Source organism: Muntiacus reevesi, chromosome 6, assembly GCF_963930625.1.
Source record: "Muntiacus reevesi chromosome 6, mMunRee1.1, whole genome shotgun sequence".
Lineage (NCBI taxonomy): Eukaryota > Metazoa > Chordata > Mammalia > Artiodactyla > Cervidae > Muntiacus > Muntiacus reevesi.
In genome coordinates this window covers 77,867,917-77,887,588 of record NC_089254.1, presented here as the reverse complement: position 1 = coordinate 77,887,588, position 19,672 = coordinate 77,867,917, and the positions used below count along the sequence as shown (strand labels likewise).

Here is a 19,672-nt window from a genome sequence, read left to right as displayed (position 1 = left end):
TATTGTTGTTCCTCATTTTGCAGAGAAAGGAAGTGAGGATCAAAATACTGAGGTTAAAGTTATGTAAGTAAATGGTAGGACTGGGATTTGTGGAAAAACTAGGACTATATTTGAAATCAAGTTTGTTTTACTGTAAAGCTCATGCTCTCTGAGTATTCAGCACATGGGCATGAAACATATACTTGGACTACTTTCCAAAGCAACAAGAGCTAATGCAGTGTGGCACTTGTGCAGAGAATACAGATGAAAGAAACAGCATGAAAGAAGTCCAGAACTACCCCTGAAGCTCCAAGGTCCCCCAATAAAACAGTGAGCCTCACAGATCCCTTTCATCAATTTTGTTAGGTTAACTGAGAAACCATTAGGTTAGCACTGCATCTCATATATTTAAAGCATTCAAAAATTAAAAAAACAACTATAAAAGGTCAACTGGTGGAAGAAAAAACCCAGGTGAATATACAGGATAATTGATCAGATCTGTGGAGAAATGACAAATATCTTAATTAATTTGAAAACAACAAAAAGGAAAAAAACTGAAAGATTTGAATATTTTTAAAAACATTAACAGCTGTTAACAATGACAAAAAAAAATATCAAAAGTAGAATCAAAAACAGAAAAAAAGATTGAACCAAACAATGTTAAAAGAAAACCACCTCGCTAGACCATATAAACAGCTTCTTCATATGTAAGAAATCCATCAGCAAAGTGATGGATGAGAAATCTATCGTCTCACTACTTTACAACTTTTGTTCACTGGTCAAACAGCCCAGCTTATGTGTGAACTTCCTAGGAGCAGGAATTTGGTCCTGTTGACTTGTTTTTTTAAGTCTTTATGGCATTTGTTACAACACTGCTTCTGTTTTACATTTTGGTTTTCTGGCTGTGGAATCTTACTTCCCTTACCAGGGACCGAACCCACGCCCCAGCACTGAAAGGTGAAGTCTTAATCTTACTGGCCCGCCAGGCAAGTCCCTGGTCTTGTTGGTCTTTGATATTCCGTGTGCAGCACCATTCTTAACACACATGTGCTTTATGAATGAATGGGGAAAAAAAAACATTAAGGGAGCAGCTTCATAAATTAGGTTATATCAACTAGATGAAATAGGTCACAAGCACCATAAATAATGATGGGAGACTGCACAGCCATATGCACAGAGAATAGAATGATGCTCCTCAAAATACAGCAACACAGAGGAGCTTGTAACTATCACTACAACTGTGTGGAGGCATGCATGAAGGTAAAAGATGTGACGGAAAAAAATATGCTGGAGTAACATTAAGCCTGGCAGAAAAAGTTTGTTTACTGTTGCATTTAACCTGTCTGTTTGATATGAAAAGTGGGGAGGGCATAGTTGGCCCCAAGCATGCTTCTTTACTCTTTCTGCCTTAATTTTATCAGTTCATTCTGTCCGGAAGGATTTCAGGTGTCCTTTGGTGGTACAGAAAACAAAGAGTTATGTACACCAACACACACATTTTTAAAGCATCTCTAAGACCCTCACTTCTTTCTCTGAAAAAAATTCCATTTTCTAATTTGCTCTTTGAGGTTGGCCTTTCTTGGGTTTTACTCCTTTCCAATATTCTCTTTTATTAACAAAGGTTTTCTTCCTTTCCTTCTTTTTTTGGTCAGTGGTTTATTAGGCTTTCCCTTTTTCATTTTACTGCCTCTTTCCTTATGTCTTTCAATCACATTCTCAATCCTCCCCACACTCCTCATCAAAAAGCACTGTATTTACTCCCTCAGGAGCCACTGCTTTTCTTTCTTTTCAAAAAAATAAATAAATAAAATAATAATAAACTGATGTCCTGCACAGGGCTAGAAGCCAGTCCTATTGATTTTAGCAGGTTTGAGTGTTCACTTAAGTCTGCAGCATCCCATTGCCTAGCAACATGGGCACCCAGGGCTCCAGGTTACTATAGCGATGGCTTCCTGATGCAAGAGCTCGCTCAGAGGAATGCTGGAGAGCAGCTACCACTTCAAAACTGGGACTCCCAGGGTTTTTCTCCCCATTTGATTCTCTGCTGTTTGAAAGGGAAAAAAAGGGGAGAGAACACAGACAAGGGGAACCCACTCACTGTAGAGGGCTAGATGATCAATTGTGTTTCTTTTATACACAGCATCCAAAAGAAAATCCTTTACAATAAACTCTCCTTGTTTATACCCTGAAGCCACCCTTAGCCCCTTCCTAGCAGGACCCCTGGACTCTGACAACAAAGACAAACTAGGAATGCAGCTGACCTAGGCTTCAAAGACAGACTCAGTATGCAGGGCCCTCCACTGGACCCTCTAACGGGCTTCATTCCAAAGTCATGTATAATGAAATGCGGATTCTCTGCTGCTTCCTATTAGCCATGCATTTCATACCATCATTTGCACTGATAACTGAGACTTAGCAAGAATCTAATTTCCAAGCAAGAATCAAGCTACTCAGAAACACTAGGCCACTGGGAAGTAAACAAGTATGTCTAGACCACAGGAAATAATGGACTGCCCTCTCGGTAATTCACTCTGACCACAGGGACCCCTGCTGATGCTGCAGATCAACTTCATCGCAGTCATTTCAGTTAATGCACAGTGTCAGTTCAGTTCCTTCGCCTTTCAGCAAGAGGAATCCTTCATTCCTTTCGACTGAAATACCAAGAGAGATGGAAAAAAAGGAAGAAAAATTAAAAAGAAAAAAAAGAGACTCCCTTTTGCTTGGCAAAAGGAACAAAGACAACCAAGGAGTGGAGCTTCTGAAACGTAAATACATTAAGTCTGCAGGGTAATCTCTCTGCCCTTGTTTTATAGGTCAGGAAGTTCTGCTAAGGCTGGATCTGAGTTCTTTCATGGCAACATGATCTGGGGGAAAATGCTACAGACGAATCTGCACTTCCCATTGCATTTTAGGTGAAAAAAATTACCGTTTTTTCAGAAACCTCCTTTACGTAGGAAAGTACAACAAGCTGATCACAGAGAGGTGCCAGTCCACTGATGTAGAATTCAGTTTCAAACTGAGACACTGCAAACAAAAGGGAGAGAAGATTCACCATTAATAGCAGCAAAAAGCAGCACACAAAGGAAAGAACACATCTACTACGAGTGCAGAACAGACTCATTTTAGAAATTTAACATAAAGGGGGCAGAGATAAACATACTTTCTTAACGATAATCAGCACCAGAAAAAGATATCTGGGAACTTACACTTGAAGGATTCTCTTACAAACAATAAGCAAACTCGACAATAGTAGTAAGCATGAATGGTCAAAAGTGACATTACCTAGTGAGCCCATGAAGACACTTTGAAATCCATAAAATCCAATCTAAATTATTCAATAACAATTTTAAATTAAAAAAATTAAATATTTTAAATAAAAAATACTATTAATGACACAAATACTTCTAAAATAATTTAAACACAAATTTAAATCTTTCACAATTAGGGCATTACCATGGTATTATGGTCATGAGAAAAGCTCTTTGTAATTGTGAAACTATTAATACTTTAACATTTAATAATCATTTTATCTAAACTCTAAAATAAAAAGTGTAGATATAGATAACATTATGATGAAACTGATGTTAATTCTTCAGTATTACATAAAGGTCAGAGAAAATAAATTTCTCTTTTCTTTTAAAAGACGGTCATTAAAACTTAGAAGTTCTATTTCTTCTATTGCATCACCTAAGTATACAGATTTAATTACAATAAACCACAAAAATCTTACAAACAGCTCAACTTTAGAAGTACAAATACCGCTACAGTATGATTCTAATGACTAGCTGTTGTAATATTTATAACAAATGACTGGTTAAGCAACTAATTTTGAGGATGGTTTGTTACACAGCAAAGCTAACTGATACAGTATTAGTACCACGAAAAGACTCTTCCATGAATTATACATAGCACTGATAGACTTATTTGGGAGTAAACTCTCATTTGAACACACCACATTTTCTAAGAATTTCTTGATTCAGTTCTTCTCCACAGTTCTGTGGTATCTGCTTCAAGTTTAGTTAGCTTTTATGATAAAATGACCATCTTTTCCAAACCAGGAGAACTCAGTGTAGCATACTGGAAACAATATTGAACGTGGAGTCAGGAAATCTGAGTTGTAACTGCAGTTAAATTGAACATGGACAATTCATTTTGATTTCTGCTGATATAACTTTTCCCATGTATAAAATAAAGGTATCAGTAGAAATAAACCCATAATACAAATAAAATGAGGGGTTAGTGAATTTTTCTTCTTGCTCCTCTCCATTCTCCTCATAAATCACTTAGTATTACTTGTCTCTGCTTATCTTCAATGCCTACTCCTTATATGACTGTTTTCAAAATTTAATTTTCATACCAAAATGTAACTGAGGATAATGAACAAAAATAGTTAATGTCTCTTTCCAGGTGGCGCTAGTGGTAAAGAACTTGCCTGCCAATGCCCGAGATGTAAGAGACGCAGGCTTGATCCCTGGGTTGAGACGATCCCCTGAAGAAGGAAATGGCAACCCACTCTAGTATTCTTGCCAGGATAACCCCATGGGCAGAGGAACCTGGCAGGATCCACAGGGCCGCAAAGAGTCGGACACAACTGAAGCAACTTAGCATGCACACAGTTAACAGCATAAATATGAAAAAGGATAACATAAGCTGTGTCCTTGGTTGGATCACAGAGGTAGTCAGGGTGCCCTGAACAGAACCAGATGATGGAAGTTCAACTGTGCAGCTCTGCCATGAATACTTTTTCTTCTCAACCTCTGAACCTGAACTGAATATTCTTACCCAGGCACTTAAAAATAGTTTTGGTAAAGTGCTAATGTGATAGATATTCACATGAAGCATGCACAGAGATGAGCCTGTCCATTGTGTAGCCAGGCACTGAAGGTTGTGAAGAAGTTTCCCCAGTGCTGTGTGTGAATGTAGAGTGTGAGCAGGGACGGGGGAGGGTTGGAATGTGCAGATGCATGACCTAATGATCAGAGAGGTGAGAGTTTCACATTCTTGAAGACATACAGGCCTATTAACAGGAGGTTTTGGATGCCAGTACTCCTGAGGTTGCTTAAACTCTGTTTGGTAGAGAGGGACTTGTGTTCTTCTTTACTAAATCACATTCCATTATTGAAATGCCCCATATCCAGTTCTCTTACCAGCAACTTGGGTGAAGATCAGTGACTCAGAGGCGCTACAGAGCTGCTTCACGGGACTCACATGGAGCCTTTGGTGTGCCTCTCTGAAATAGGAACCCGCAGGAGAGCATCATCTAAGAAATTGTGGGTGAATGAGGTATTCTCCCCACTTGAGATGCCAAATGGGCTGTTAGCCTCACTGCCAAGAAGTATCAGACAGTATCCATCCTAAAGGTAACCAAATGCACATCAAGGCCTTGGTGTATATGCATGACTCATAAGACACAGAACAGAGAAGTTAGAAAATAATTCTACTCAGATCTTCCCTCCTCTACATCCTGATTTCTGCCAAGAGCTCGAGTTAATACTGAACTGAGTTAATAATGCATAAATTTTCCTATTATTTAATTAAGAACAAAATAGAATATCTAATGTGTTCTTAAAGAAAACAAGGCAATAATGTGAAGAAGCATATATTTATTTCCTTCTCAATTCCTGATACTGTCACAAATGCTTATTTGTTAAGAACTAAAGCTGACTACACTTTACTAAGTGAAAATTAGTAATAATTTAGGTAGAAATGACATGCAGTGTCTAAATGACAAACAAAAAACAAAAAGAAATGTTATTTACAAAGAAAAGATGTGGTATGTAAAAACAGCATTGTCAAGATTTCCAGAGGCACAGTTAAGCAAGTTATCACCATTCAGAAAAAGTTGTAATTCAAGTAATTCTTTTCATTTTATTAAAATGATTTCAGATCAACAGAAATCTTATGGAAAACAAAACTGCAATTATAGTCATACCGACTATGAGTTATAATTTAAGAATTCTTAAATAGTGGCTGCTTTCCTTAGCTTTGAATATTCTACCATTTAGAAATTCATCTCCATAAATACCCATTAGTAATGATATCATGTAAAAAAATGATTCACTTCTTAGTTTGAGGTCCTAGTTTAGGGAAAAGTCTACAGCTATTCTACATTAAAAAAGACATTTCAGGGACTTTCCTGAAGGTCAGAGGTTAAGACTCCTGTGCTTCCAATGCACGGGATCGACCAGTTTGATCCCTAGTCAGGGAACTAAGATTCCACATGTCTCACAGTGTGGCCAACAAAAATAAAAACAGCAAAAAAAAAAAAAAAAAAAAAAAAAGACTTTTAAGGGTGAACGATGGGGTTCTGTTTTACTACTTATTCAGGCAAAAGAACAGGACTCTTTTAGGATCCATCACAATTCAGTGTATTCTTTATACTAATGCTAAATCCTTAAATGGCTGGTTAGAGACAGTGGTGTCAGAATGAATAGAGAAGTACAAGGAATATTCTAAATGAACAGATAATAATGAAGAGAGAGAAAGAAACACTGGATGGTAATATTTATTCTTCTAAAGAACATATGTAAATTATATAATAAGTTTATGGACCAAGTTTATAAAATGTCTTCATGCCATTACTGCTTTTCTATTTCAAAATTTCTACAGACTAATCAAAGTTTCAGTTAATTTATTTTCCATGAAATATGTTTTCCAAGAGTTGTCATAATTTTAAAGAAAAAAAACTCATTAAAGGAAAATAGTTTTGAACATAGGTGGTTTATGGTTCTCATACCACAGAATCTTTCCATTATCTGAAAAAGATAAATCATAAAGAAGAAAAAGACAACTTCTGTTGTAAAGCACTAAGACAAAATAGAAAGCAAAAGCTGGGGAGCAGGGGTGAAGAAGAGAAAAATGCAGAATTTCTAGAGAAAGCCACAGAAGACAGTAGCTAAGATCAAGGAGGTGGAGAAAGTGAGTTGATGGCTCTGGGGTCCCTGAATTATGGTAGAGGTAAGTCAAGATACCCGGGTTCCATCCTTGAGTTGGGAAGATCCCTGGAGAAGGAAATGGCAACCCACTTCAGTATTCTCATCTGGAGAATCCCATGGACAGAGGAGCCTGGTGGGCTATAGTCCACGGGATTGCAAAGAATCAGATAGGACTGAGCAACCAAGACTTTCACTTTCAAGCAAAGCAACATTACAGCTGCAGCACAGCCTTCACCCTGATGGAAATAAAACTCACTGTGCTCTAGTTTATTCAGGAGGACAAAGCATTCCTAGACGTGTTAGAAGAAACAGTTCAAGAAGAGAAGAGATTCTAAGCAGAATAAGAAAGTTTCAGAATACAATAAATATTGTATTCAAGGAGTTATTTGGATCCAGAAAGAGGGCAATTCCATACAGACCTGATCTAGAAGAGAAGCTTCAGATCTTGATGGGTGCTATTCAATAGAGTATTAACTTAAGACAAAAACATAACTTATGTATGTAAGTTTTTCTAGTAGTCATATTCAAGAGTAAAAAGAGGTGAAATTTAAAAAATATTTTATTTAATGCAACATATATCAACATACAACTATTTCAACCAAAAACATAAAAAAATATTGAGATAATTTACTTTTTATTTTCACACAAGTCTTTGGAATCCTAGACACAGGACATCTCAGCCCACACCTGCCACATTTCAAGCACTTAACAGTTAAAAGTGGCAAGTGGTTACCTTATTGGACAGTATAGGTCCAGATAACCTATAATTTTTAGTCTTTAAAAATCAAGTAACTTTACTCAAGTATATCTTGATATGTGCACTGTGGGTTATAATTTCCATATACACACTGTACTATTTTAACTTACAGTTTCTAGTTTTTATATCTATTTTATATCTGTTTTAAAACTAGTTTCAGGAAATTTTTCTTGAATTACTGTTTTTGGTATTTATTCCATTTCCTTGTTTTGTTTCCCAGGAGTCTTATTTGCAGGCTAAATTACCTCTGCCCATCTTCAGTATTTATCATTTAATCAAAAATCTTTTTTTTCCCTTTGTTTTTAATTCTTCAATTTTTATTGGAGTATAGTTTTGTATTAAGGTCAAGAAGCAACAGTTAGAATCAGACATGGAACAAGAGATTGGTTCAAAACTGGGAAAGGAGTACATCAAACGTCACTCTGATTATTTAACTTTTATGCAGAGTATATCATGTGAAATGCTGGACTGAATGAAGCACACGCTGGAATCAAGATTGCCAGGAGAAATATCAACAACCTCAGATATGAAGATGACAGTACCCTAATGGCAGAAAATGAAGAGGAACTAAAGAGCCTCTTGATGAAGGTGAAAGAGGAGAGTGAAAAAGCTGGCTTAAAACTCAACATTCAAAAAACTAAGATCATGGCATCCAGTCCCATCACTTCATGGCAAATAGATGGGGAAACAATGAAAACAGTGAGAGACTTTATCTTCTTGGACTTAAAATCACTGCAGTCAGTGACTGCAGCCATGGAATTAAAAGATGCTCCTTAGAAGAAAAGCTAAGACAAACCTGTCTGTGTGTTAGTCACGCAGTCATCTCTGACTCTTTGTGACCCTATGCACTGTAGCCTGTCAGGCTCCTCTGTCCACGGGATTTTCCAGGCAAGAATACTAGAGTGGGTTGCCATTTACTTCCCCAAAGGATCTTTCCAACCAAGGGCATGAACCTGGGTCCCCTACATTGTAGGAAGATTCTTTACTGTCTGAGCCACCAGGGAAGCCCTAGATATTAATATAGTCCTTGGGGAAAAAAAGCTATGACAAACCTAGACAGCACATTAAAAAAGCAGAGACATCATTTTGCCAACAAAGGTCTGTATAGTCAAAGCTATGGTTTTTCCAGCAGTCATGTACCGACGTGAGAGTTAGACCATAAAGAAGGCTGAGCGCCCAAGAATTGATGCTTTCTCATTATGGTGCTGGAGAAGACTCTTGAGAGTCCCTTGGACTGCAAGAAGATCAAACCAGTCAATCCTAAAGGAAATCAACCCTGAATATTCATTGGAAGGACTGATGCTGAAGCTGAAGCTCCAATACTTTGGCTATCTGATGCAAAGAGCCAACTCACTGGAAAAGACCCTGATGCTGGGAAAGATTGAAGGCAGGAGGAGAAGGGGACGACAGAGGATGAGATGGTTGGGTGGCATCACCAACTCAATGGATGTGAATCTGAGCAAACTCTGGGAGATAGTGAAGGACAGGAAACCCTGGCGTGCTGCAGTCCATGGGGTCGCAAAGAGTCGGACACAACTGAGCAACTGAACAACAGTTGCTTTGCACTGATCTGTCAATTTCCGCTGTACAAGTGAGTCAGCTATACATATACACACAAACCCTCTTGTGGGGATTTCCTTCCCACTTAAGTCACCACAGAGCATTAAGGGGAGTTCCTTGTACTATACAGTAGGTTCTCATTAGTTAGTTTAGACACACTCCTTATTGGTGATTAAAATCTTTTCCCTCTTCCATTTCTCTTACAGCACTATCTTTGCAGCTATTTGCTCCCATGTTCCTTCCAGTTTAACCTTTATTTCTGAAATAACTTTTTTATTTATAAATATTTCCTGAGTTCTGTCACCTCATTTGAAATTTAATTCTGATTTTTGGTGTTCTTCCATGTCTTCTGTAACTTCTTCCAACTATCTTGTAGCTAGTTATGAAACAGTAAATTACAGTTGTGATCTATTTTGTGGGTGTTTCTGTCTGATATGCTTTCATTGCCAAGGATGTTGTTCTGTTCCTTATCAATTTTTTTCTTAAACCTCAGCAGAGGATTTGAGCTTTGTACTTTTTCAGTGCTTGTTTTTAGGTAAAATCAGTCACTGATCTCTTGGGAGAAGGCAGGAACTGGGGTAACTCTTCTAACCTTGAAGAGTTCCTTCAGAGTTTTCACGTAGTTTTAAAAATGTTTCCTTGCTTTCTGGCTTTGTCCCCTCCCTACTTTCATCTGGACTCTCTCTTTCTTTTAGGGCTTCCCAGATGGCCCAGGGGTAAAGAATCTGTCTGCCAATGCAGGAGATGCAAGAGATGAAGGTTCGATCCCAGGATTGGGAAGATCCCCTGGAGGAGGAATGTCAACCCACGCCAGTTTCCTTGCCCGGAGAATTCCATGGACAGAGGAGCCTGGCTGGCTACAGTCCATGGGGTCACAAAGAGTCAGACATGACTAAGCACAATGGCACAACCTCTCTTTCTTTTATTTCTTCTTGCTCATATTGCTTGGGATTTATTCTCTGGCATGAACCCAGCCCTGGCAGGAAGCACAGGCCGCTCAACTATGAGAACTCTGTGTGCCCGGCTGTCTGAGCTCTTCAGCCTAACTGCAGGACTTCACCCAGACCTCTCAGAATGGCCTGGGGTCTCTTCTAGAAAACACCCACTGGCTGTTCTGGCATTCTCTTGGAGCTCTCATTAGAAGCCCCCTTGCTCCCTCTGCCGTCTCTCACACCAATTCTGGAATCGCAGTGGTTCCTGTGGCTGTTGGTGGGTTTTGTCATTTGCATGCAGGTTGGCATTCCTAGGGCTACCTTGCTGTAAATATTGTCTATGGGTTTTTGGTTGTATGATCAAGTTGTTCTATTTTTCTGGGAGAACTCAGGAGGTTGGAACAATTATGCAGCCATTACCACATCTTCCTAGAATCCTCCAAGCACAAAATGTTAATGTATCAGGGTTGATACAAGCCAGGGCCAGAATTATAGTCACAAACACATACTATCTTTGGGCTATCAACAGTGTATGTGCTGTAAGTTTCTGAATGATTGTGTCTGATTGAAATAAAAATGAATAAGACAGAAATTTCTTGTATCTTGAGTTTTATATCTCTGAGGGTTATCAATAACTTAGTTCAATAAGGAATTACTGAGCACCAGAAGACACTCTTCTAGAAACATCAGGAAGATGAGTTTGCCTCTGACTTAAAAGAGACTGTGAGTCTAGAAGCTGAAGAAATAATTAAAATTCCATGTGCTATGCAAGAATGGAAATAGGTATAAAGCAACAAAGAGTACAGAGCAGGACAATTTATTCCCGGAGGGGAGGACGTGGGCATGGAAACAATAGCAATTATCATGACGACATATGCCTGTTAAGGGCAGGAAAGGTGGTTATACATGAGAGAACAACATTTCATTAAATGTTCATTCAAAAAAACTGCGTGAAAAAAAAACTTCATTTAAAAAAATATTAAAAACTAATGTGTATTAGATTGTTAAAAATAAAAATCAAGATTTTATTTGGGTCTGGATAAAAAGATCATCCTCCAAATAATTCACAGCGTTTATCTCAATAATATCATTGTCTTCAGCCCTAAAAATTGATAAATAGTCTTGATTATTATGTGTACCTATGAGCTGTCTTATGAGATGTATTAACCTTTTCAGAATAATGTAGTAAATCCTTATTTGTATCTTTCCCCCCATTCTCTTTCAAATGACTTTATGAAACAGGAATGTTTTAGTCTTCTGACTGTTAAAAGAAGCTACTGTTTTTCTCTCTAACAAAATAGAAAAGTCATATTAATAATAGCTTCAATTTAATGAACACTGCTGACAAGCAGGATGCTGAATATATTACAAACATGATCTTTTTTCACCATGATAACTTTATACTTATCTTAAAAGGGACTTGAAGCTTAGGGATGTTAAGTAACTTGACTAAGGTCACTTAAGTAGAATGCAATAAAAGCAGGAATTTTAAACCTTACTTTCCCCAGATATAAGTCACACTAGAAAACATAAACAAGTCCATACAGGTGCTAAGAGCAAAAGTGCACTATGTCAGCTGGAACAGGAAAAGTGAAGGGTCTGACAACGTGCTGCCACTTCTGCGGCATGCAGCCAGGGGGCCGGGCCCTTCTTTGGAATTTTCCATGCACCGAAGCACAGAGAACATGTACTGCCTTTTATTTTGGGTTGTCTTCCCTTTGCTGGTGCAAAATGTCTATTAATTAGATGTGACCTAGAAAGATTCAGGATCTTCACTGAAACTAAATAAAGTGATATCCTATAATTTAAAACTTTTTTTTTTTTAATGTGGACTATCTTTTAAAGTCTTTATTGACTTTGTTACAATACTGCTTCTGTTCTATGCTTTGGTTTTCTGGCCTCTAAGGCATATGAGATCTTAGCTCCCTGACCAGGGATTGAACGCACAGCCCCTGCATTGGAAGGTGAAGTCTTAACCACTGGACCACCAGGGACATACCTTCCTATAAGTTTTGGTTTCTATGATTCTTCAAAAAAGAAAGAAAATTTAAGCAATTTATAAGTAAGAACAATTATCTTCCATTGTCTTATATTCACATATGAAAAGCATCAAGGTCCCTTTATGATGATTCCTTATTCCCAAGATAATCTGACCCTTTAGTCACCAGATATTAGTACTTCATAACTGGATACAATGTCCACAGACTTTGAGAAATTTGGACACTCTGTCAACATGACCACTGATCTAAGAAAATACATTTGGAAATCACATTTCAACATCCTCTGGTTTGATACAAAGCTGATGCACTAAAGCAAAAGTGACTTTACTATGCTGTATGTCAGCAAGTTATGGACAAGGGTCTAATATATGGGAGTGAAACAGAAGGGAATGGCTAAAGGACAAAATTACTAAAACATCCAGATCAGGAACCAATATTACATATAGGTCAAAGCCATTTAAGACAAGTTTAGCCTGCAATTTCATATTTTCGAATCAATAGTCAATACATACTATGATCAAAGCTATGGAGATATGATTAGCTCATATACTAAACTCCAGAACTCACAAAGAAACACCAACGCTGAGTGATTTAGTGAGAAGCTGACCACACACTACTTAGACCCATAGACAAGGGGGTATTGGAAGAACTTTGGGTCAAAAGATTCAAACCAAATAGTTATACTTTAAGTTGTAAAAGGGCTTTTTCAAGAAACAAAGATAAGTGTTGGTAAAGATGTGGAGAAAGTTGGTTGAAATGCAAAGTGTAAAACCATTATGAAAAACAGTATGGAGTTTCCTCAAAAAAAGTTTCAGACAGAACTACCATATGATCCAGCAATGTCCTTCTGGGTATTAATCCAAAAGAACTGAAATCAGGAACTTGAAGAGACATTAGCACTCCCACAATCATAGAAGCACTATTTACAACAGTCAAGATATGCAATCAACCCAATGTCTATCCACAGAACAATGAGTAAAAATGGAATACCATTCAGCCTCAAAAAAAGGGAAAATTTTGCAACATGCAACATGGATGAACTCTGAGAATATTATGCTAAGTGAAATAAGCCAGTCACAGAAAGACAAATATTACATGATTCCACTTATATGAGGTACCTAAAATAGTCAAAATCATAGAATCAAAGAGGAAAGTGGTGGTTGCAAGGGCTGGGGAGGGGGAATGGCGAGTTGTCAATCAGACATAAAGCTTCAGTTAAGCAAGATGAATTAAGTTTGAGATCTGCGGTACAACATTATATGCATCATCAATGACAATGCATCATGCCCTTAAAAAATTTGTTAAGACAGTAGCTCTCATGTGAAGTGTTCTTACCGTAACAAAATTAAAAAAATTCAGAGATCTAACCACCTGCACCCCCACAAAAGTTTCCAGAGTTACCTTGATGCACCAACTAAACTTATGTCAAACACTAATAAAGCGCACATAAGAGATTTTCCTCTCTTTCAAAGGGCTGCAAGAATCCCATCCCAGTCTGGATGTGATTCCCTTTCCTCAGAAACAATTTTGACAGCATTCTGAGGCAACTAGGTTCTAGAGTTCTCTGAGAAAATAATGAAGTTGTCAGTCCCAGAATACAATAAGGGGAAATAACATTTCTACTATTCTAAATGAGACACTTCACTGAACCCAAATAAAACAAAAACAAATGTATAGCATTTCCATTTTATCTGGCTATTTGAAGAACAGGTAAGCAGACGTCCTCACTGGCGTATTTAGAGTCTTCATAGAATTTCTACCCCATGGTTTGTATCCGAGTGCCCAGAGCAAACTGCTTTTCATCAGTTACTCTGCATGCAAATGAGGGCAGGGGTTAGGCTGAAGGCATGCAGGAAAGAACGCATGGCACAGAAGTTAAGAGGCAACAGCTTTGAAACTAGGCTTATCTGGGTTCAAACGCTGCCTTCTCTGCTTTTGAAGTCATCATCTTAAGCAGGTTACTTGATCCCTCTGAACCTCAGCCTCTTCACCTGTAAAATGGGATAACAACCCCCTCCACTAGAATCATTGTGAAGATTAAATGAAATTCTGTTTGTAATGCATATAGCATGTGCCTGGTGGTGATGATTATAAAATGAACAAAATACACTTCTTACTTTAGGTGCTTCAGATTTCTTACCACTTCTTACTGTAGAGAAAATTTATTCATTCTACTTGCAAGAAACATTTGAGCCTCCAGCACTGAGTGAGAAGGAAGAGGGCGAATGGACAGAGGAATGGACACATAATAAAACAAGCACAATAAAACCTTAATTGCAGAATCAAGGAGGTGAGTAAATAGGAACCCACAGTAAAATTCTTTACTTTTTTGTATGTTTAATAATTGTCATAATAAACTGTTGGGAAAAAATTAAGGACAGAAGAGAAGAATTAATAGATTAGAGAGAATCAAACTAAATTCTAAGAGAACAGAAACCATACAGAGTTAAACCTGTAAGCAAAACACCTTAAACTATCCTGATTCCTGCTGAGACTGGGACATGGAGATAAACCTTGTTACTCTCGTGCACAGAAGAACTGTCCCACTGCTGGAACCCGTGTGTCTGGGTCAGAATGCTAACAGGTGGCTGGAGAGACAGTTAGGTCTAAGAAGGGTATTAATTTCATAGCTCTCTTATGTCAGGCAAAAAACCCTTCAATTTCCAAGTCACTGTTTTCCCAATCAAGAGGCTGAAAATAGAACAATGTACTAAATAGAGCCACAGCATATAGTCAACTGAAGATATGGACTCTGTTTAATTAAAGTGAAAAAGATGTCCCTTGCTTTTCTCCTCCCTATCTTCCTGGCTCCTCCCATTCTACACAGCTTCCCATATAGATTTTCTCTCATTATTTTTTTGAAACAAATTCCCACATGAGATCAAGATTAGGGAGTTAATTGTTAATTCCTTGCATGTAAATTATCTGCCCCTGGCAGGAGATGCCCCCCAAATGACACACCAATACTGGATTCATTTCCCAACAATATAATATCAGCTCCCAATTACCATTCCATGAGGACCAAGGATGACTGTGGTGAAAAGTTCCATCTCTGTGTCCAAATCTCAGTGGGAATCAGGACAGTTCAGGGTGTAGGTGCTTAAGGATCTAGCCCTGTATGGTTTTCTGCTCTGTTAGACTTCAGTTTGATTATCTCTATAATCTACTAATTCTTCTGTACTGAATATTTTCCCCCAACATTTTATTATGAAAAATACCAGAGGGTCAGCGAGTCCCGTGACAAGATACCCAAGTTACGTTAAAATAAGTAAAGCAGTCATGGACCACAACGTATTTTATTTTTAACACTGTAATATGGAAGTATAAATGACATCTAAAAAGTCTTAAGTAACCTTATGTCTTCATGGGATGGAGACTGGCTAGTAAGCTTCATATTTACTATCATCTTTCGCTTACAAGAATAAATTAATATCTTATTGAGAGGAATAACTTTTGCATTGTTTTTGAGATTCTGCCTTATAAGGAAGAGCTATAAACGTCTGGCTTCTAAGAAATGCACAGCCACAGACATTTCTTTCATTTTAATGCCATTTTCACCTCATTTAGTAAAGAACAGTGGCTTATACTGTCTAGGGCTAAAGCAAATTGTAATCCAAACCCGCTAATATTTCTCTTTTCCTTTATCCTAGTCAAGGACTCTTATCCAAACCACTTTGCCTCCTGCTGTGGAAATGGTTTATATTCTTAAAGGTTTGCTCTCAAGAGGGGGAAAAAATGGTACTTAACCACTAACCACAGTAGTAAAATGTCTGTAACGTGATATTGTTGGTACCCACACATGGTCTATTTCACGGAAATTGTAGTACGGATGAACTACACTTTAATAATGTGATCCCAGGGCTCTAGCTGTTAGCAGTTGAGGAGCTGGGATGAAGGTCTGCACAGTGATGATAACCACTGTGGTTCAGTGAGGACCTACTGTATGCCAAGGAGTGTGCTGCAGACTTTCCTTACATCACACCTAATTCTCCCAGCCACCTGGAATGGTAGGTCTCATCATCTTCATTTTATTTCATTTTTTACTAAAAAAAAATATATTTTTTTGGCCACACCCTGAGGCACATGGGATCTACTTTCCAGACCACGGACAGAACCCGTGCCCCCTGCAGTGGAAGTCTGGGCCACTAAGGAAGTCCCTAATCTCCATTTTACAAGTGAAGAAAGTCTAGCTCAGCGACATTAAAGTACTTATCAAGATCAGACAGGAATTCGGCAAACTGCCTGGTCTCCTTGCTTGGTCATTCTGGGGGGTTGGATTCTATCCATTTTAATGCACAGTAGTAAGATCTTGGATGAGTTATTTACCACTATGAGCCTCAGTTTTTTCATCTATAGAATAAGAAGACTATTACCTGCCCTTCAAAGGGCTGCTGTGATGGTGAAGTGGACTAAAGCAGATAGTACACATAGCACAATACCCCATACCTAGTACTTGAGTAATAATACCAAGTAAGGAGAAAAGATGACACTGCTACATTTTCATGCCTTCCAAGTAATTTTTATATCCTAAAATTCTGAGTTATTGCCCTTTTTTATTTACCTGCATTTAAAATATTCTCATACTTATCTCTCGGGACACAGCATTGAGACTTTCAGGTTTTTTACTGGTGGGTATGGGAGAGGCAGGAAAGAAGACAGACTGAAATAACTATCGTTATCTTCTAGTTCTATCTTTTTATCAGGTTACTCAGTTTTTCTCAGTACCATTATATTCTGCATACACCTATTTGTCCATACCCCAAGCAATCCAAACCATGAATTTATATATTCATTTATCCTTCTAAGGCAAACAACAACTACAATGATCAAAACCCTACCACCAATTTACGGCTTCAAGTATAAAATATTTAAATGTTACAAACATATTAGCCAGGCGGGAATATCTTTCTGTTTGTAGGAATACAGTCTTATGCAAATGATTTATCTCAGCTTCTCCCTGTCTGTAACGACCCATCAAATGTATATTCCTCATCTCCCATCCAAATGGGTAAACAAACTATTTACCTGACACATAACATGGCAAACCTTTTTATTTTTTGTCACAAAACTGTCTTCTGTTGCTCAGTACTAAATAATACAAAAAGAGTTTTTATTCTATTTGTTTAATTGACAAATGTCAGTCAGTTTTCACCTTTTCTACATGAATAACTCTGGCACTAGGTCATAAAACTCAAGTAACTTGTTTCCCAGAGTCACTGATTCATTTAACCTAATATTACTTTGTACCTACTATGTGTCATGCATGGTGCCAGGCCCGTGAGAAATAGACACTGAGCAAAAACAAGGAGGTACAGTTCTGATGGAAGAGACAGAAATGCACCAAATAACCACATGATCACTGAAACGCAAACAACATCCAGAAAGGGAAATGCTACATGTCCATCACGGGGGGCTGTGAGCTGCTTAGGGATGGCCAGTGGGTTTTCCCAGGAAAGCAACATTTGAGCTGAGGTTTAATTAAAGGTGATAAGGGATCCATAAGCAAAAAAAGGCAAGACAAACATTCTAGAGAGACGGGAAGAAGCAGAGAGCAGCATGGGTGGGTGGAAGAAAGCCAGTGTGGCTGGAACAGAAGCCAAAGAGACGCTTGTTATGAGCTGAAGTTAGGAAGGCAGGTGAGTGCCAGTGCAGATCCCCATGGTCAACTTAAGGAGTCTCACCTTTATCTAAGAACACTGGGAAGGGACTGAAGAGTGGTGACACTGCCTGATTTGTATTCTGACTGCAGTCTGGGGACTAGCGCACAGAAATTCATGGTGCAAAGAGATGAAACAGTTAAGGGTCTGCTGCAGTGATCCAGATAAAAGACCACGGCAGCTTGGACCAGACCAATGATGAGGAAAGTAAACATTTAGAAGGCATAAGGAATCAGGACCAAAAGTGAGTACTGTGTTATGAGCTATGCATGGACTCTTGGAATTTTCACAAACAACCTATGGGACGCATATTCTTTTCTGCATTTTATAGATGGGAATATTGAGGCACGTGGATATCTGTCCAAAGTGCAGGTAGTAAATAATAGAACCAGAACCCCAAGCCCATGGTTATTTAATGTCAAAGTCAATTACAAAATTCCTGTTAAAAACTCGAAATAGAGTTAGGACAAAAGGTCTCTACAGCCAAGTTTCGAAACTCAAAAGCTTCTTGATCTATTTCATCAAGGTGCCAATGGTGAGCCCTGAAGAACATGGCCTTAGGTCCCCTCCTCGTAACACGGATTCTCTTTTGAAGGTTTATACCACAGAAGGCATACCTATTTCAACGTATCGGTTGGGCAAGTCCCTCATTTCACTGGCATGCCGTTCCTTCACTGAGCATATCTAGAAAGGAAAATCAAAGGTCATTTTATTCATCTGACAGAAAACTCTTCATCACATCTCATTCACTATATGGTACTTTTGCTAAATTAGCCATGTAGCACTGAAGACAGGATGCACACATCCTACCCTATGACTTACGTGATAGAAATTAATTTCAATGACATACAGCAACCATTACTTATATTCTCCAACATGGTGTGTTCAGTTGCTCAGGTATGTCCGACTCTTTGTGACCTCACGGACTGTAGCCCCAGGCTCCTCCACTGGCCGCGGAATTCTCCAGGCAAGAATACTGGAGCAGGTTGCCATTTCCTACTCCAGGGGATCTTCCCAGCCCAGGGACAGAACCCACATTTCTTGTCTTCTGCACTGGCAGGAGGATTCTTTACCACTGAGATACCTGAGGAGCCCCATTCTCATGTTGCCAGGTCCCAGAGATATTATTCTCCACTAAAGTTTTATTCAGGGACAAAGAAAAGAAGGAAGTGAATATGGTTTTAAGACCTTTCCAATGACCCATTTTCTACAACTCTATTGACAGACTCCTTCAATCATCATCCAAATAAAACTCTAGCAAAAGCAGAGAGCCCCAAATGCCCAATGGCTAGTCTGGGCAACACCCACACAGATTTAGTGTTTCTGATCACATTTTAGTCATTTATTTACTGTTGCTAAATAATACTTTGCAAAAGTGTCACATGCTCTTCTTCTCTCAAGCTCATTAAAATAAATGTATTACATAATTTAAATCAGGGATGGTAACGACAGCCCAGCCTTTGGTCTATTTTTTTACGGCCTGTAAGCTGAAAATAATTTTTACAATTTTGAAGGTTTGAAAAAGTGAAGAGAGGAGGGAGACTGGGAAGGAAAAACAAATAAAAAGGAAATTGCTTGGCAGAAACAATATGTAGCAGGCAGAGGGATTCCCTGGTGGCTCAGTTGGTAAAGAATCTGCCTGCAATGCAGGAGACCCTGGTTCGATTCCTGGGTCGGGAAGATCCACTGGAGAAGGGATAGGCTACCCACTCCAGTATTCTTGGACTTCCCTTATGATTCAGCTGGTAAAGAGTCCGCCTGCAATTCGGGAGACCTGGGTTCAATCCCTGGGTCAGGAAGATCCCCTGGAGAAGGGAAAGGCTACCCACTCTAGTATTCTGGCCTGAAGAAT

The 19,672-nt window shown here is 38.5% G+C and overlaps 1 protein-coding gene across 2 annotated transcripts in view; it reads right to left on the bottom strand.

Annotated features, from left to right (window-relative positions):
* VPS41 (VPS41 subunit of HOPS complex) overlaps window positions 1-19,672 on the bottom strand; it is a 196,849-nt gene that overhangs the window by 43,320 nt on the left and 133,857 nt on the right. For both annotated transcript variants that reach the window (XM_065938976.1, XM_065938977.1), the window contains 2 exons: window positions 18,438-18,504; window positions 2,906-3,003 (listed from right to left, as the gene is read on the bottom strand). In XM_065938976.1, the coding sequence (XP_065795048.1) occupies window positions 2,906-3,003; window positions 18,438-18,504 (165 nt within the window). The remainder of the gene's footprint in view (window positions 1-2,905; window positions 3,004-18,437; window positions 18,505-19,672) is intronic.